The following is a 20,241-nucleotide window of genomic DNA, read 5'->3' on the forward strand; positions in this document are numbered from 1 at the left end:
GTTAATTCGTAAATTAATGTAGTTTCCTATTCGTGAGTTTTCAATCACGATAATTAGTAAGAAAGTGAAACAAGCTGACTCAAATTCCTGCTTTTTCGTCTCTAATGCAAGAGTTTCAACATATTTTTCGGACCATCAACCTCCTTTAATTTAGATTTTCATTATCAGTAACTCGTACCGAACAAGTATAACTAATGTAATAAATGTTCTGTCTCCGGAAATGACCAGAAATGTGGTCAATTATTTTTATTTCGGGTATAAAATGTTTATAGTAATTTAATTATTTTTCATAAGTTACGAAATTGAGCAGAAGTATATTTGAGCTTCTCTATTTTACTTGTCAACGATTTCTGAAGGACTAAATCCTAAAAACATGTCGCAGAACTGAATCCATGTTTAAGTTTTCTAAATACTTCTAAACTCTGAACAGGTATCATCACCGTCAGCTCAAAGTTTGGGCCCAAGGATTTTTTTCTTTTCTTAATGCGACAACTGATCTTTATTCTTTACACACAACAGCTTGAGATATCGGAAACTTTAAAATTACTTTGACATATGTCGTTCGTATTTTTCAGTTATTTTAATTAATTCATGCTAATTCCGTTATAGCGTGCGGGGACTCTGGCAATTGAGTTCGTAAAATCACGATATTATTAACAAGCAGTTGGATGCAAGTTTAATGAGGGCTAGCAGCAATGACTGAAGTCTTCACTTTGACGCGCTGGTAAAATAATATTTCTTTGGATTTGACTTGTAGTCAACTTAATTCAATAAAAGTTATTAATGCGAGAAAAATATCTAGCAAAATTATTCAATGTTTGGTGGGCATAAATTCTTCGTAGGAACATAAATTATGGAGCAGATTTTTCCAGTTTTCGGCGAAGTCTGCGCATAGTGATAAAGCTTTCCATCTGCATGTTAGCATGAATTTAGTCTCAACAAGTTTTGTGATATTCGGGTATCATTGTTAGTAAAGATTCTGAGTTATTTCGGAACATTTTATTCTCTATTCAGCCGAGTGTGTAATGACTCTCATTGAGAATCCAATCGAAGCATCAATTACTGGAGCATCATTTGAATACGAAACTGCGCACTCGCCTCCGTTTGATCAGAGCTTTCAGTGGAGCTCATGCGTGTTAAGATATTAATGCAAGTAAAGACTCGTTGGAGGATAATTTTCTGGTTATGTAGAACAAGAACGTGAAAGTCATCACAAATTTTTCACGCCTAAATTTTGAGCAAAATGCTTTTCGATATGGAACTCAACCTGAATCGTTTGAAATTCAACCTGAACGAAATTCAATATGAATTGGCATCAAACTATTGGCTGAGTTATAAACTTGAAATCACACCATTTTCACACATTTTTAGAGTAGACTCTTCGTTTCTATCGATGTTTTGACTAGCACTTTATGCTATGATTACCTACCATTTATCAAGGCATAAAGTTTTTCAATCAGTTTCACTCTGTAGTTTAGGCGCTCAAGAATGGCTATTGCGTGTCGGAAGCTTCATTTAATATTGGACTCTTCGTTAGGAATACTCTCAATGAGATAGTGATAATGAGCAAATGGTATGATCTTTGTCAGTTCATTACGTTACATGACCGATTAGAATCCAATCTATGCTAACTGGTTTTAATATTTGTTGAAATGCACCAAATATATGAATTTTCTTTTCCAATAATGCCACACATATTTTCTAAAAAAATTGAGACCAGCATAATTCATCAAAATATTTTACCTACCTAAGGCTTAGGTAGAGTAAGGCTTAAGTAAGTCTATTACCAAGTTGGAATTTATTCAGATTTCGACGCAATTATACCTGAACTCAAGCATTCAAGAACTAAGGTTGAAGTTTTAACCCAACTGGTAAAGGTTAAAGAGTTAAGGTTAAAAGAAGGTTAAAGCTGCATGAACGAAACTTAAGGATAGGGCACTAACATGTAACCTGCTTAACAAATAAACTTCCCTATTTTCATATCATTACATTACTATTATTTATATTTTTTTCAGTTATATAATATTATTAAACATTTTTAGTAATTCCGAGTTTATTCAATGACAAAATATATTCATATAAACGCAGCTTTTTGTGCTTCCTCTGAGAAAGCAATATGTTGAGAAGTACCCTGCAGCAATTTCTGGCTTTATCAAAACCTTCGTACTCGAGACTTGAGTTTCAATTGTTCAAGCAAAATTTCAACCTTGGATTTAAACCTTGTTTAATAATTGTTCGAAATAATTTAATAAATAGTTGAACAAAACCTTGTGGCTAAACAGCTGATCTCTAGCATGTAAATATTTTAACTCCGATAGCTTCGATCTTATGATTTCTGTAATTTCAAACTTCTGAGGTATTATAAATATCATGAACGCTTTTGCATAAAATTAAATAGTTCTGATGAACGCATTCTACGTGCGCTCACAGTATACGTGTGCTCACAGCCAATGTCTGCCAATATTCTACGTGTTCTCGCAGACAACTTGTTCTTTCATTTTATGGGTGCAAGGAGTTTATGTTTGCTTATACATTCTACATGCGCTTACAATCTACGTGCTCTGTCTAACGTAATGTAAATGTGTTTACATTCTACGTGTGCGCACATTCTGCGAGTAAGCGTTCACGCGTAGGCTGGCTGACGCTTCAAGCAGAGCGGCGCCACGCCGCGCGTATGGTGTCCAAACTAGGCGCTGGACCGCGAAGCTCACGGTGAGTCAGTGTGTAGAAATGAGTATCTGCGAGAAGGGACGCCTGTCGGTGACCACCACTGCCGTGCATCGAATGGAATATCTTGATTCCTTCCCTGAAGAACGTAGCCTACAACGCTTCTTGACTGTAACACTATCAGCCACACGCCACCAGACAGATCACATCCATTGAATTAGATAAATCAGCTTACAGGAAAATAGCCTGACGTCGTATGGCCCAGCGTCGTCTGCCAATACGCGAACCGGACCACCCGGACGAACCACCCGGACGGAGCGCGCCGGAGCCGTCCGTATCTGTCCCGTGTGTCGAATCAGCCTACGGTCAAACGGCCACGCGTCGTACGGCGATAAATTTTGGAACAGAACTATGCTATCTGAAACCTAACCCCAGATGCTGTGAGATAAAAGTTACGTTATTTAGCGAAGCTTCGGAAGTCACTCGTCGGCGGACGATAGATTTTGGAACAGAACTATGCTTTCTGAAACCTAACCCCGGATGTTGTGAGCTATAAGTGACCGTCTAGTGGTGCACGGCAGGATGCATGCAGTTCCACAATCGACATAACATAACATAACATAGTGATGTCGGCGCTGAAGTGTAGGCCTGATGTGGCCTGTCGCCGATTCTTTTCCTTTTCGTGCCTTGTTCACAGAAGATCTAATATCGTTTTATTTGCCCGGATCTTTTCATGACTGGCGATAGTTTGAAGTAGCTACTAGACTTCCACCGGGTTCGATAAGGAGCTAGCATCAATGAGGTCCCCACGCAGACGTCGATAACTGAGGCTTGGAAGCTTCATAATGGGCTGGTTGGTCACAGTCCGTTGTCCGCAAGTTACAGTTCGAGCTTAAGTCGGGGTATGGAGTGATGATTCGATGCAACGTTCAGTGGTGGACAACCATATTACTCTCTGGGCTATTCGCTTCAGAATGTGGTGGCGTAAAGCTCCTAATATATAAAGCAAGATGATGTCACGGGCTAGTTACCGACGGATGGCTTAATCCACGGCTGATTGGTGGTCATCCGAAAATATGCAAGGCGTTCCTTTCAAGGCTGATTGGTGCACAAGTTTGGTGGTACACGGCTGCGTACCCCCTCCTTACAGCTGCGCGCTAGCAGCCGGTACTGCATTGTCAGTAATTTGTCACAATGTTGCCATTTGCCATCGTCCGCGCCGAAATTGCAGGACATGATATTGGTTTTCAATAACTTGCACATTGAACCCGTCAGATTGGAAAGCAGGAGCTGATTGAAAGGGACTTCGGTTCAACAACCTCAGTAGTCAAAGGGCATATCGTCACTGATCAGTAATCAATCGAGAATCCTCACTTTTTTCACTATAGCGGTAAGTTGGTTCAGCCCCGCTATAAACTAAGTTAAACGCGATGAGAGAGTTAGACGAGAATTAATCGAGAGAGACTATGTAAGGAAAGTGGAATTAAGTGTACGTATCTGTAAGTAGGACCTGTAGAATGAATAGGGTGCACTGTATCTGTAAGTTGCACCCCATTCATTCTACAGGTGCAACTTACATATACCTACACTTGATTACACTTTCCTAACACTAGTCTCTCTCTATTATTTCTCGTCTAAATCTCTCATCGCGTTTAACTGACCTAGCTTAAACCTGTGCTGAACGAAGTCGGCGAACATACCGCTTTAGTGCAAAAAAGTGATGATTCTTGATTGATTACCGATCAGTGACGATGTGCCCTTTGACTAATGAGGTTGTTGAACCGGAGTCGCTTTCAATCAGCTTCTGCTTTCCAATCTGACGGGTTCAAATGTGCAAGATATTGTAAACCTGTATATCGGAAGATTAGTCACATTGATTGGGCAGAGTCAACGCTTTTCAAGAACTCAATTCCAAAGACAGCACCTGAATTCTGGAGTGTCTTGTCTACTACACTTGTCTACTTTTACCAGTCTCCAATGCATTTGTGGAACGAGTGTTTACACAAGTAACCAGAGGTGGGCAGTAGCGCGCTACATGTAGCGGTAGCGGTAGCGGCGCTACATTTAAGCAATTGCAGCAGTAGCGGTAGCGCCCGCTACATATTTAAGTAGCTATACGAGATTTTGCCGCTTCAGCGCTACCGCTACATTTATAGATAAAGCCTTTAGATTTTACTTAATAGTATTAAATATTATTTAAAAACCAGCATGATACATACATAATATAAATTACAGAATAAAACTGTACGAAAGATTTCGGTGTAATGTTGTCAACCTCAGCCTGTTACTAGTGTCAACATGTTAGTTGTTACTTGTTAAGTTGCTACCAGTTACCACTTACAGGTATTTTTTCATGTTTCACTTTGCTTACAGTTATTTTTACACAGTTATTTTCATGTTTCACCTTCCCTACATATATGTCTACTTTAATCTAACAATTTCAAAAATAATCCACATATATATAAAAATAAAAGACTGATTTTTTATATGTATATGCGGATGATTTTTGAGGATGGTAAATTAAAGTAGACATCCATGTAGCGATGTAGGGAACGTAAAACCTAAAAATAACTAACTTTTATTTACTGTATCTAACCCGTACTTGTTCGGATAGGTTAATTTCAATAAAGTTGCATTTATATGTTTTGAAGATTTTTTATTATCATTAAATGTTTCTGAGTAAATCCCAATAGCAGAATAATAAATATTTGGAGATTTCCAATAATGTAACATGTTGCTTTTCTATGCAACTCTGATATTTAATCGTAGTTAAGTATGACCTGAGGGTGGTTCTTCTGTAGCGGGATCCGAGGATATAGAGGAACAGCGTAAACGATTATATAATATACTTGTAGGATTATAGTTCGGCTTACAGTTTAGGATAATCTAAGTTTATAATGTGGAGCTTTAACAATGATGTCTTCGGCATCCAGTTGAAGTAAATAAATGAATAAGTCTAGAGTGTATCCGTGGGGCGTTCTCCACTCAGACGTTAAGCTAGCGTTACTGTCCTGTTTGACATGGACAGGAGCAATGGGGTATACCGTAGCGGTCCTCGCCCAAGACTGAAGTTAATCGCTTGAGACAGAGCTTTTATAGCTTCGCTATACGACGTCACCAAGGGCGTGACTTAATAAACAGGGAAGGCAAATACAAGGGAATGTTTATGAACATATCGAAGTGAAGGAGATTATCTTTCAACAAGGAAGATATTAATGAGGAAATATCCAGGGACAAATGGTATAAATATTGTTACCTTACAATAATTATGGCTATTGTAGTGGCTAATGCAGCGGCGCTACATTTTACTGTAGCGGTAGCGGTAGCGCTCGCTACAATCTGGTGGGTGTAGCGGCAGCGGTAGCGCCTGCTACATTTAAAGCATGTAGCGGTAGCGGCCGCTTCATTTCAAAGTAGCGCTGTCCAGCTCTTCAAGTAACCTATGTGAGAAAACAAGCAACAAAACGCAATTTCAACTAAAGTACTGGAGTCCGAGTCCGTTATTCGGATCAAAATTGGCAAAAAGCTCAGCTGCAACAAGTGTAGCCGCATTTTTTGTGATCACACCCGAAATGTCAGATAAATGCAAATTATGCAATGCATGTACGAAAATAAGGAAGATGAAATTGATCTGTTTTCATGGCTTGCTCATCTTGAGTGAATAGAAGAAGTGTCACACTGTGATAAAAAAGGAAAGAGTATAAATGTAATCAAAGTCACGAAAAGAAAAGTGTCCGAATGTTTTAAACAGAGGGAAAATGTAACGTGTACAATTTGACTAATTATCCGTCAAGCCATATAAATACACATTAAAATGATGAAAAAAGACTTTTCTTTTTTCTAACCAACATTTCCGACAAATAATTTTATCGAATTTTAAGTTATTAATCTGTTTTTGCAAAATATAATTTTTGGTATAATTCTGGTATTTTGAGCTAGGCAATCTGGTATTCTCGTCGAGAAAAAAGTTGGCAACACTACTTCTTTACTTGGGAGTGGGAGTTGGGACCCCAGTCAGAGACCACCACTGCCTTGCATCGAATGGACTATCCTGATTCCTTGCCTCAAGATCGTAGCCTATAACACTTTTTGACTGCACCATTATCAGCCGCAAGCCACCAGACAGATCACATCTATTGGATTAGATCAATCATCCTACGGGAAAGTAGCCTGATGTAGAATGGCCCAGCATCGGCCGCCAATACGCGAAAAAAATTTACACCACCCGGACGGAGCGCGCCGGAGTCGTCCGTATCTGTCCCGTGTGTCGAACCAGCCCTCGGTCGAACGGCCACTTTTCGAAGGGCGATAAATTTTGGAGCAGAAGCTTAGCTTGAGCACGGTCGAGATCCTGGACGCTACGTGGACAATGGACATGTGCTAGAATTGATTTCGTCTGCACTCTGCAGCTGCCACGACCAAACCTCGGTGGCACGACTGGCGCTTTAGCTGCTAGTGACTGTTAGGCCTACCACTATTTTGGCTCCGGCAACTTACCTCTTTCAGTGCACTTCAGGTACATCATCTAATTCACCTTATCTTCATTGGCAACTAAGGCAAGGTGCAAGTGAAGAATCCGATAATGAAGTATTGAATCCTGTTCCTTTTCACTTGAAACCCGCGCTACCTAATAATAAAGTCCGTAATTATCGCGACTTTGATATTCTTTGATACGTTTAAGAATTTATTCCTGCTTTGTTGCAACTTGCAAGATTTTTCTTCAATAATCCTAATTGCATCTTACTCAAAGCAAGCAACTGGCAACAATTGGCATTTTACAGTTTGCACCAACTAAACATAGTAGGTACTTTTTTGCTATGATTTGCAAACTTCTGTCATTGTCTCATTGATAATGTTTCATTGCATTTAGAATTTTTGTCTAATTTCATAGCTAATTTTTTTCCTTGCCTAACCACCATTTCCAATTCATCAGAAATTTTTGTTTGGGCAGACCAAGACACGGGAGCCAGTTGTGGCTCCTTGACCCTCTTCTGCCTCTTCACACGTTGCAAGTTCATGCATGTTGAAGAGGAGCAGCTAGCTACCGCACAGACATGAGACAGCACAGGCCACTTCAAGGCCACCCACAATGCAATTTTGTGGAGTATCAGGATTGGAATTTTCCTACTTATTTCTGAAATTTCGCAGCTCCAAGGCATAGTGGCAAAGCAGGGAGTTTTTTAGACACTCCCTCAAGTTCATTTTTGAGTCCTATAAGTAGACCAGTAAAGTATCCTGGATACCAGCTTCATCATACATAAGAAATTGGTTTAAATCTTGGGTAAATGAGGAAATTAAAAATGAACTGATTCTAAAAAATCTCTGGTTTGTCACTATGCTCCAAGGTGACAAATTTTTAATACATTTGGAATTTCATGGCCCAATTGTGCAATTTTGTTAACAATTAGATATGAGGTAATTTATCTGGCAGAAATCTTGCGGTTCCGGAAATGGGGGGGAAGCTCTATTTGTGGTTGATGGCCACTTATACCGTCTTGCTTGCAACTTGTAAATGAGGAAAAGATTTCTCTACCCTTTACTCCATTCTTGTTCTGCTTGCCTTTAATTCATTTTATAAGCTCATTCCTCAAATTCAAAGTTTTATTCACTTGGCAACATTGCTCATTTATCACACTTTTTCACTGCTTGTAGGATGCCATATAGCTCTGTAGAGTGTAGAGATGATCAAGTCAATTGAGTGGCTGGGAGTGAGGCGCCACCCCTTGTGATGGGCTACAGATGGGATAGCTAATCTGGTGCCCACAGTCACAAATTGCGGGTTGCTACTGAGCAGAGCCATCAGTGTATTGTGTATACATGGCAGTATCCCAGATTCCCAGAAAACGAGTGGCACAGATTTCATGGAAGACCAATGGCAGCGCTTCTTCCACCTCATGGAGGAAGGCCTGTGGTGTGTGGCAAACATGGTGGCAATCCATAGGTTATTCAAAAGAACCTGTTCTTATGTCATTTTGAACCGATCAACGCTTCTTTACGGACCGATCGTAAAACACCTTCACCGGCAAAAGCTTTTGCACTTCTGAAGAAAGTCAGCTGACAGCTACACTGGCTGTGGGGCGTGGTGGACCGAATTTGAATTTGAATGCATCCAACCCCCGCTGAGCCGGACCGGTCGATGCTCTTGCAAACGCATAAGTACTCACAATAATTCCCTGCCACCATGGTGGCAAAGGCAGGGAGGTCAGGAGGGCTATTTGGTAACATGCAAGAATGTCCATAGCTTGTGTGAAAAGAGGCAGTTAGTGGGGGCTGGCTGCAAAATGATCATTAATGCAATGTGGAGGAATTTGGACCGCCTGTGGAGGACTGGAGGAGGTGTGCTTGGTGGGCACTGGGCTGTAGGTTGGTGTAGAAGCTGGGGTGGTGTAGAAGCTGGGGTGGTGTAGAAGCTGTGCATTGGTTGCGGTGAATTTCTGGCAGTAGCAGTCCAGCTTTGCAGTATAGTGGCACTAGTAGAGTATACTGCCATGACCCCACAATCAGGCATTCTGATTGTGGGATTAGCTATCCACTCTGACATCTGTAGCCCACCACACGGGATGGTGCCTCAATCCCAGCCACTCAATCATGTCTGCAGAGCTATATGGCATCCTACAAGCTGTGAAATACCTATTGGTCAAGTTAGTCAACTGCACACTCCCAGCAGCCAGCACTCATTTGCACTGTCAGTTTATCTCCCCTAAAGCTCCTCCTGCAACCATTCCACATTCCATTCACACTTTATTGCCACTATTCACCATTATCTTCTTCAACTTCCTAGGGGAGAAGTACATTTCCAGTGGATCCCAAGTCACTCTGGCATACAAAATCACAGAAAACATCATTTATTATACATCTACAAATTAAGGGGTGGACTTAAGAGTACTGTTAGTGATGGATGAGTAGGTACACTCTGCATGCTTCAAACGTTTTCAAATTTAGTTTCATTTCAAGTATCTCAGATTCTGATTACCCTGTTCCCAGAGGTAATTTGGGATGTTTTTTTTTTACTTCTGGCACCTTACTAATTGCATATGAAATTTTTCACAGATGCCATACAATAGCCCTTGCAAAGACCTTTGAAAATAGCCAAACTTATTTATGAAATGTTTCATGGTTAGAAGTTATCAACAAAAAAAAATTTCCCTTAGTACAACATTTGACGGTACCTACTACCTACCTCTAAGAGGACCAAAATCACTAACAAGCCTGTAGCATCTATATATACCATGAATAACTAAAAAACCCGAAACCTATTACAAGGTGTATTTATGCAATGGGCTTCTAAGCTACAACTCAGACATTTTGCATCTAACACATTTTTCTGTACAGATTGAAAAAAGTGAGCTGGTCCCATCTTACCCCATTGGGGTAAGATGGGACCAGGCTGGGGTAAGACAGGACCAACAGGTAATTCTTATGTTACAAAGTTTTTAATAAAAGTACAAAACTGATATCCAATATTATCCATCTAGAAACACATTATTTGATTAAACAACCACTTGTTACTGCTTTGTGTTGCGGGAAGTCAACTCTAATATCAGTCACATTGGGGTTTTTGTCACGAGAAACTTTTTTGAGCATAGTAATAGTGGGTTGGCTTTGATTCATTGTAGAGCACTGCTAAATGCTTCATGTATATTTCATTAGTGCCATAATGTCATTGTCTGAAAAATTTATCAAATTGATAATAAAACCAATGGATAATAACTTGAGTCTCAGACATCATGTGTTTTCTTGCTAACTGCATTTGTGGTGCACTTCTTCAAACATAGCTCATGCCCTCTCACAGAGTTGTGATCATAATTATTTTTCATGTTTCACACAACGGCTTTTCCCCCAGCCAATGTTGCACATAGTTCTGCAGCTCACTAATGGGAAGAGACATCCCTATTTTATCTATCCCTTTGATGCTATGTAAAATAGTGCACTCAATTTCTCTAATTAAAACAGCTAACAAGTTATAATGAAGTTTGAGCAAAAGATAAAAATTTTGACCAACATACTCCATGTACTGCACAATAATATATTCATTTAAAAACTATTTTTGATAAACTGTAAGGTAAGAGAGGACCATTTGTGGGGTAAGATAGGACCACTTGTGGGGCAAAACAGGATCATTTAGTGGTCCCGTCTTACCCCATTTTAGAATACATGTCAGGCAGTGATGGTAGCATGTAGAAGTGCCTAGTGTGTCTCAAAAGTTGCTTATTACTTGAGGTTACCTGCCTACATCCACAAACCTGGCCAAAATTTTTTTGGCATTTGACAGAGCTTATTTCCCAAATAGGGTTAACTATTTTGTGACCCTTCTTTACATAGGTTTTCTTTAAAAATTAGCCAGAAATTCATTAGTTGCAAAAGAGGGTTGAAACAAATACTGAAATGACATGCAATGATTTCTCTAACATATTCTTCCTTCAAATTAAATTTAGTGCAATTAGAATGCATGCCATGGGCTGGTCCTTTCTTACCCCATGAAGTCTGTGATACTGTCTTACCCCGTTTGACTAATAATAATACTGGTAACATGTCAGTATTTACTCCATTAGTTATTAAAATTACAGCCAGCTCAGAAGTTGAACTAGTACCAAGTAGTTGTAGTAGCCTAGCCCCTACCCTAGGCTGATTGGCACTTGACTAATTTTAAATAAATAAAAAGTGTTCAAATGCAATCTTACATTGATGCTATTAATAGCCATGCCTCACAAATTAATATTTAATCCATTAGGTATTAAAATTACAGCCAGCTCAGAAGTAGAACTAGTACCAAGTAGTAGGCAGTAGCAGTAGTAGTAGGTACCCTAGCCACAAGGCAGACTAGCATTTGACTAAGCAAGTAGACAAATGCAGTAGCAATATGGTGAGGTGCAAGTAAACAATTTCATGTAATGATGTCTTTGTAACAGGAAAATCATCCTGGTCAGTAAATTATATGCGACAAAAACTTCTCAACTTTGAAATATGAACTGAAACACTAACAGGAAATTGGAAGGCATTGTCACGTCACCAAGACTGAATCATTTCTAGTACTAGACTACCAGTATATTACTGCATCATTGAACTCCAGTGTGGCTGCTATTCACGCGGGCGTTGTACTCATCCTTTTGCAACTTACACCATCAATATGCAACCACACTATTGGCAGAGCTAGGGAATTTGAAGAGCATGCTGAAAGAACTGTTTGCTTGTTTTCTCACCATCTTTCATTAATGGCCATTACAATGTCTTTTTTTAGCACAAAGTGGCACCTTTTGCAAACTGCTGCAAGCAAGTAGACAACAGAAATTTCTCAATAAATATAACCTAGTACTCGCTGCAGTGAGTGACAGAGAGCGCATTTTCTTGTCGACAAAAACTGAGGTCACGGACGGACGGGCAGACAGACAGACGGACATGGCAAGCACAATAGTGCATTTTTTCCATAAATGAGAAAATGCGCTAAAAACAAGATGACATTGTCCTAATTCATGTTCTTTAATTTGTTTCCAAACCAAGCCACTCAAATTGAGCTGCCAGTTGGGCTGGACTTTTAAAACCAAATGACTCCTGCCCCTGAAGCAATAATAACATTCCACTTCTGGCCGTAATATTTCTCAATGTTTTTACAGTTTTTTTCTGTGTTCTCAAACAAATGCAAACGAGGTACATTCAATTTCATTCCTTGCAAAGGTCCTTAAAATGAGATCATTTAATGCATGGCATCATGCAGATTGATTTGATCATCATCAAGATAAAAAGGCCAACAAAAATTAACAATTCAATTTTATCTGTTACTGACAATATTTGCTTATTTTGAACAATAGAAGTTATTTATATTGAGTAAAAAATAAGGCTTTCACCACGTTAAAGTGGCTAGATAATGGGAGGGCCAAAGAAGAGCAAGATGAGTAGCAGAGGTCGTGGCTACCTCCCTCCTGCAGTGGCTGCTGGTCTGGCAAGACATGAGGCTGTGCAGCAACAAGCTTATCGCACCAAGTACAAGCAGATGAAAAACATTGCTCGCTCTTTGGTGCTTGTGGGTAACTTTTCAATGATGCAGAAAAAAAAACAATAAGAATGAACTCTTATTTGCATGAAAAATCTATACATTTATTCTCTATCAACATTAAAGATGCAAATATAATTTCTCTTTAGCCAGTTTTTTGATAATTTTGCTTGTCAATGATAAATTGAAAACACTGAATTGCCCTTTATTATGCCATGTAAATCCATGTCAAAACTTATTTTAGGCATTGAATGTGTGCTCATAGATGATAGTCCTTATATTGTCTTTTTATCAAAATTTCTGCATTGAAGCAATCTATAATGTCTCTTGTGTGCAGGAAAATGCTGCTCTCTGTGATACAGTAGCCTGTGTTCAGCAGAGAATTGTGCTGGCAAACGAAGAGCGTCGTTTTCTACTTGGAAAGTATCTTTCTATGTCACAAGAGTCTAATATGAAGGTATGCATGAGAAATACAGCTGGGATTTTGTATATATACCACGTATCTTCCGTAATTTCATTGAGTTACAAATTGAAATCTTTTAGAAGTGTAATTCTAGTATGACTCATTGAACAAGTATTGTAAAAGAGTGGTTGCAAAGTGTTAAGCGTTTTGTGATGTTCACTACCCACCTTATCATGATATAACCCATTAGCGGAGATGGGCAAAGATTGAGATAGTTTGCTTTGAAAGATGAAGTTAATTGAACATGAATAAATATCTTGCACATGAAAGCTTTGATCTTGCATTTACAAAACAACCAATGATAATACCTATATTAAAATTGTGATAAATTGTTATTTTAGTATTGCAAATTAATCATTTGATATTGCATATTATCAATTTTGATATTGCATACCTATTACTGGGAATGAAGGCTGTTACTCACTTCAATTAAGAGCTTGAAAGTGTTTCAGGATAACCCCTTGCTGCATATTGATGCTGAGGCTTTGAGTGCTCTGCAGTCCACGGGTGCCAGCCTTACTGCAGGTCAAGACTTATTTCTCATGTATTCATAACTAGAGCTTGATTGTTTGAATGTTGCGATGCTGTCTATAAAGAATAAATGACTTGGTCAGTTGTAAATTTGGAATTTAAGCAAAGAGCTTGGGGGAAATATTAGCATTGAGAAATACTGGCATGGGTTTATATATGTCACTGCTCTTATTGGTCAGTCAAAAAGCCTGTGTGTTCCATATTTTAGATAACATGTTCGTTTTTCAACTGGTTCAATTGTATCAATAGCTTTTACACACATATCAATTCTTTTTTGTATTCAATTTTATAGTAATTATTTATTACTATTAACGTTCATAGTTTAGTAAGTTTACTATGTATAGATTTTTACTGTATCATAAAGTGATTCTAAATTACCTTTTGTTTGCAGGTTCAACTCAGGCTGTCAGTAAAGTGAATGGTTCCTCTTGCGAGCGGCCAGTTGTCGCTAACTCTAGGAAGACAAAGGCACAGCAATATGGTGAGATGGACAATCGGGGAAATTGCCTCTTATTGTGCAGTTAAATAACAATTACCTTGCTGACTATCAGAAGTTTCATTTCAGTTTGAAAGCAAATTTAAATTCATTGTTAGGTCTGGACCTGGTTATCCAGTATTGTAAAAATTTTTACTTTTTCCTGATTTTTTTTTATTGTTCACGAATAGCATAATTTCTTTTTCACTCGAATTATTAATCTACTCATTACACTAATTCCTATGATTTTCCTGCTATTTGTGTGCACTTGTAATGAAACTTCTCAATGCATTACTTTTCTGGCCTTTCCTTCAGGTGTGCTTAAAATTACTGAAATAATTTCAATCATTTCTGATTTATAAGATCAATGTTTAAGTTAGTAACAAAAAAAGGCTCTTTTTTAATTACTCCTCGTTTCATTTTCTGTGTTATTGTTTTAGCTATCAATTAATTGAACATTTCTTATCTAAAAGTCCGTGGTTTTCAAACAATCTCGAATGAATGATCCAAATGAAAAAGCATATGATTTTTCTCTTCTCAATTATAGCGGATGAAGCATACTATAGCTTGTGAATTAGCGGGAGTGTGTATTAGTCTTGATTTCTGTTAATATAGTTGATGATTACTTGTATTTCATTGTTCATTTTAGAATATTTTTATTGGAAAGGTCGAGTGTGCAGCAGAGGAGGCGCAGGCAGTGGCAAGAGTAAGCGTCTCTGCCCACCCATCACTCTGGACTCCGCCGGTAGACCCATCTTCCCCATCGTCCTCGGTCCTCTCACCATACACAGCCTTGGAGAGGTCACACTGTCGTCCATTGTTCTTACCTTCGAAATTATTTATTCTAAAGTGAAATTACATTTTTCAGTTTTTATCCTACTAAAATAAATAATTTTGCTATGTCTGTCAATGTATAATCATAATGGTCGAAAATTGCTAAAGAATTTATAATAAAGTATCGCCATATGCATAAAATTCATTAAGGCTTTAAGAAATCAGACGAAAACGAGTGATTATATCTGCTACGACACGATCTTGCATAAATTTTCATACATCTCATCGTAAAGAAGTAAGAGTTTTCTATTTCACTAAGAACATTTTCAAGCTTTCTCTTATCAGAAATTTTTAGTATGCGCATATTAAACTCAAAAGTGATCTGATGAAACGTGGTACGTACCGCTAAAACCCTGTTTGAATCTTTGTCGACAAAATGGTCAAACGCTGCCATCATTCGTTATCTGATCAAGTAATCTTGTCTCCATTGAGTTGCTAATGTGGTCCCACACCATGATTGAGGTAAATGATCAAGGCTGTATTGCATTTAAGTTGAGGCTATGGTTGATATTTTTTTAGTTTTAAGCGTTGATCATTGTCCGTAATTGACTACAGTAAACCATGACAACAGATAGTGAGCGACCGCACCACCTACCACCGCAACCACGTCATCTACCCCGTAGGCTTCTGCTCCTCACGTACCTACGCGAGCGTAAGAAGCCCTCTGTTGGCGGCTACGTACACGTGCAAGATTTCAGAAGGTGGACTCGCCCCACGGTACCGTAACATACAAGTGTAGCATCATGTTGCAATGGTTATCTAGTTATGTTCTCGGCTTCAAATTTGGCTAATTTCAGTTAAGAGTTGAATGCTTTTATTTTGTTTCATTAAGTTTGTAATTGGTACCAAGATTTTTTAAATTACAAAATCTTTCATTCAAATTTGAGAAAATTCTTGTGAACTTTTTATATCAGCTTGTACCATCCTGAAAATACCGAGTGATTTATTACTAGTGTAATTAATTGTTAGTAGATGACTGAGGGCGATGAGTTTCCGATGAATATGAAGCCTGGAAGGATGATCAGCGTTATACTTGGATGTGGCGTGGCAGGTTTGAGGTGGTGTGCGAGGAGTGATGAAGCCTGGAAGGATGAGCAGCGTTATACTTGGGTGTGACGTGGCAGGTTTGAGGTGGTGTACGAGGAGTGATGAAGCCTGTAAGGATGAGCGGCGTTATACTTGGGTGTGGCGTGGCAGGTTTGAGGTGGTGTACGAGGAGTGATGAAGCCTGTAAGGATGAGCGGCGTTATACTTGGGTGTGGCGTGGCAGGTTTGAGGTGGTGTGCGAGGAACCGGACACGGGCGAGGAGCGCGTGTTCTGCGGGAGGACGCCCAGTGAGTGCCACAACGCCGTGGTGGACGTAGTCAACGCGTCGCCTAGTGTGCCGCGCGGCGTGCTCGAGCGCAGGTCAGTGACGCTTCAAGATCTGCTCGCCTTATGAATCTGAACAAAATTACTTCATTAATTACCTACATTGGATGTTAGCAAAATTTCTTTGTGTACCTGAGAGAGCAAAAATGTATTTAAAAGCTAAATTTGAAGTAGTTCAAATAGCTCTTTAGCGAAACCTTTCACTCTCGAGAAGATAGTTTATTGTTTAAAAGTTTAAAACGTATTCAATATCACAAATATTTGTTTCAAATAATTCAAACGAGTGCATTTGCAGAATAAAGCCTGAAATTTAGTGATTCCGATAAAAATGTAATTTGAAAATAATTTAGAATTAGAGTAAATAATATTTGCTCGATATAATCTCTATTAAAATCATTGATAACGGTGAGGTGTAGAGTGGAGACGCTTAGGAAAGGACCCACCAAAGCCATGAACCACTTGCTGGGGCAGTCAAGTCCTTGCAAATTTCATCAGTAGATTTGCCCGTTTTAAGTAGCTTGACAATTACTCTACGCTTATTAACAAATTTTGCCGTAGTTGAATTTAAATTTCTAAAAGTTTTAAGATTCATTATGAGTACCTATCAGAAGTTGTTATTTTTTTCAGGATTACAATGGATTCGAACTCAATTGTAGCGATGGATATCTATTACCCTGTATTTTAGGCTCGTGTTAAAATGCAACATATTTTCCTATATATTTACCAATTATTTTTTCATTTATATTGCCCCTCGATTTATTGTTACAGCGTCGAACTGCCATCCATTAACGACATTGGCTTGCGCTTCTTTGGCTTGTCACACCCCAGCGTCCAGAACGTCCTACAGGCTTGCCCTGGAGCGCGTAAATGCCAGAATTATCAATGGATAAAGTTTGAAGTGAGTAATTGTCAACTCGGCAACGGTTTAGGATGAGTCATCCTGCGACCGAACATGGATTGAGATTTTTTATTGTGAAACTGTTATGAATGAAACTTTATGTTCCTATAGTTGCAATAAATAATAAAAATATTATAAATAATAATAAGAAGCTCAATCTGCATTAAATACATTTTTGTTCAAGTCATAATATTCTCCTTTGGGTGCACACTTTTTAGGCATTAAGACGCATCTGAATTAGGAATTATCCCTCATGTTGCTGTATTAGAGTTTGAAATTTATTGAAGAATGAAGATATCTCCTGAATTATGTGCGTGTTTGAAATTTATTGAAGAATGAAGATATCTCCTGAATTATGTACGTGTTTCGGATCATGTTGGTTAATTTCTTTCTCGGGCTGCAGGTGTGCAGAAGCGAGCACGAGGTGGAGCAAGTGATGGAGAGCGAGCTGGACCCGGCGTTGTGTCACGATACGCTGCTGCGGAATATCATGTTTGCTTCTCAGGCTCGTTAGATTATATGGTGACGTGTTTTCCTGAATAGAGTGATAAATTGTGGTGGTTATGTTTTCCAGAATAGAGAGTGAGCAGTTGTGGTGATTATGTATTCCTGAGTGAGCAGTTGTGGTGACTATGTATTCCTGAATAGAGAGTGATAAATTGTGGTGGTTATGTTTTCCAGAATAGAGAGTGAGCAGTTGTGGTGATTATGTATTCCTGAATAGAGTGAGCACTTATGGTGACTGTGTATTCCTGAGCAGAGAGTGAGCAGTTGTGGTGACTATATAATCCTGAATACAGAGTGAGCAGTTGTGATGACCATATATTCATGAATAGAGAGTGAGAACTTTTTCATTCCAGAACTTGAGCTTCTTGCCATGTCGCTAGTATGAGTGGCAGTGAATGTATAACTTTTTCGTGAGGAATGTAAAGTTATTCCAGACTATGAATTTTTATGCGAGTTTAGCCCCAGGTGGAGGTCAACTATATCGTTCATCGACCTAAGCTAGCAATACGTGTATCTGTTACGTGCTTTATGATAAAAATTATAAAATCAGTATTTATTTATTATCATCCTTTGTCATACTAAAAAGTCGTTTAATTACTAACCTTATTATTGATTTGTACAATTGTCTTGTAATTGAATGTTCCTCCTCCTAAAAAAAAACTTCGTCAGCTGACGAAGAAGCAAACTTGGGAAAGCGCCGCAGCTTAATTTCACCTCCAATATATTTATTCATCCATTTCATTTCTATTCCATACATTTAGCGGACGTGTTCATAAGACATGTTAGAGTTATTTTGACGCTTCTTGTACAAAATATCTAAACATTTTGTGCTGTCGAATTTATAACCTACAGAATTCTAAACATTTCTGTGTCGTACATCGCTGAGAAATAAATGTTTGAATTGAAATTGTGGCAAAGTTTTGTTGACTTTAAACTTTTCCAATCGTGCCACATAAATTTGGATAGCAATTTTTTTACCAAACGCATTTGAGCTTCCATCGTCGTATAGATTTTACATTTATGCTACCTAAATCTCCGATAAAATTCGGCCGAAACTTTGGATTTTCTCAGCGTAGTTGGCGAGTGGATTCCATGAGGATAAGGAAGTAAACTTTTGCCTCATCCCTCTAGTCTTTCAAATACTCTTATTCATCGCAATGCAATGCTATATCCTTGAATTTACCTTCTGTCAAAAAGTCAACTACACAGTTCTTTTTTCATAAATGTGAAGTACTAGCTCCAAAATCCGTTTTAGTATTCAATTCGAAACTTGATTCCTACTTATTTCCGGTATTGCATAATCTGTGGCAACAGCATTCATTTGTTAAAACCAATATCTGATGAATACAAATGAGAATTGTATTAAGGGCGATGGCGTCATACTTGTTAACAGGATATATTCAAGAAACCTAATAAATGTAGAAGGAATTAGACTCTAATAGACAACGAAGAGCTGAGGGAGCAAGCAATGATCGAGGCCGTTGGACACCTTTGGTCGGTACTCTATCGATCCAGCGGCGGTCACGTCACCTCCCCTTGCTGCCCGCCGCGTGCGCTTCTCACCCCTCACTTGCCTGTCCACTTTTGTGCATTTCGCTTGCAGTAAACATCAAAAGGAAGAACTTGGTTTTACCTTCATAATATTTGCCGTTTATAATAGGCATCTAGTACATTCGTATTTCAATTCAGAAATGATATATAATGCACTCTTATATATAAATTTTCAATACATGAGTAATAATTGGATACATATAGGATATGACGACTTTTATTGACGAGCTCAACAACGAACAATTTTAATATTCAGATAAAATCTTGGAACAGGCGTGATTGTTTATCGTGTGTTCTTGAGTCCATTCATGCGTCCGGTCGGCCCGTATCACCAGTGAGTTCAATAGGCAAGATCGTTCTCTACACTTCCATTGATTAAATAGAAGACTAAAATTACACTGATTTTGAACAACTCGAGTCATACGATCGTAACATTAGTTCTTCGTTAATCGTAAAATAAAATTTTGTCAGCGATAGATTCATATAAAATAACACTGAAAACCGAATTATCTTCCCATTGCTTTCAAAAATTTTCGGGTACCAAGTTTCCCGTGGGATATCAACGCTGAGCAAGAATGAGCCTGAGTTTTAATTAAATTTTTCATAAAATTTTAATAACGTGTTCATTTCTCCGATAACTTTCATGCTTTTGAAGAACAACCTGCATCGTTGGAAGTGAAAGCAAGTCGCTGGGATAAACTCAAGTTGTTTCGCTGGAACTCTTGTTTGGATTTATGAGTGCCTGAGTTGAAAATGAAGTTAGGTTTTGCATTCGAGTTCGCAAGCGAGTTCGCTGAAGTGTCGATTCGGTTTTCAGAGGTAGGTATCTAAACCACCTAGCTGTCGCAATGGCAACTCAAGTAATTGATCGTTCCTTCTGTATTCTTAATGCTCGAGTTATCGTAATCTTATATATATCTTCAGCTATTGATCCTTGATTCTCTAGTCTTAATGA

General features: G+C 38.6%; 1 protein-coding gene across 1 annotated transcript; it reads left to right on the top strand.

Annotated features, from left to right (window-relative positions):
* The first annotated feature begins 12,120 nt into the window (after positions 1-12,120).
* On the top strand, positions 12,121-18,284 carry LOC108669281 (transforming growth factor beta regulator 1). Its single transcript, XM_018156586.2, has 9 exons — positions 12,121-12,685; positions 12,993-13,112; positions 13,571-13,643; positions 14,041-14,130; positions 14,792-14,925; positions 15,530-15,675; positions 16,229-16,366; positions 17,099-17,228; positions 17,632-18,284. Exons 1-9 carry the CDS (start codon positions 12,530-12,532, stop codon positions 17,740-17,742), a joined length of 1,098 nt encoding a protein of 365 aa, XP_018012075.1. The 5' UTR covers positions 12,121-12,529; the 3' UTR covers positions 17,743-18,284.
* Positions 18,285-20,241: the final 1,957 nt, after the last annotated feature.

Source organism: Hyalella azteca, unplaced genomic scaffold (genome assembly GCF_000764305.2).
Source record: "Hyalella azteca isolate HAZT.00-mixed unplaced genomic scaffold, Hazt_2.0.2 contig7231, whole genome shotgun sequence".
NCBI classification, from domain to species: domain Eukaryota; kingdom Metazoa; phylum Arthropoda; class Malacostraca; order Amphipoda; family Hyalellidae; genus Hyalella; species Hyalella azteca.

Excerpts from the sequence above, each read along its gene's own strand:
- LOC108669281 (XM_018156586.2), top strand. The coding sequence starts at position 12,530 with ATGGGAGGGCCAAAGAAGAGCAAGATGAGTAGCAGAGGTCGTGGCTAC. Across the intron at positions 12,686-12,992 it reads TTGCTCGCTCTTTGGTGCTT|GAAAATGCTGCTCTCTGTGA; the intron begins GTGGGTAACTTT and ends TCTTGTGTGCAG. Across the intron at positions 15,676-16,228 it reads GAAGGTGGACTCGCCCCACG|GTTTGAGGTGGTGTGCGAGG; the intron begins GTACCGTAACAT and ends GTGGCGTGGCAG.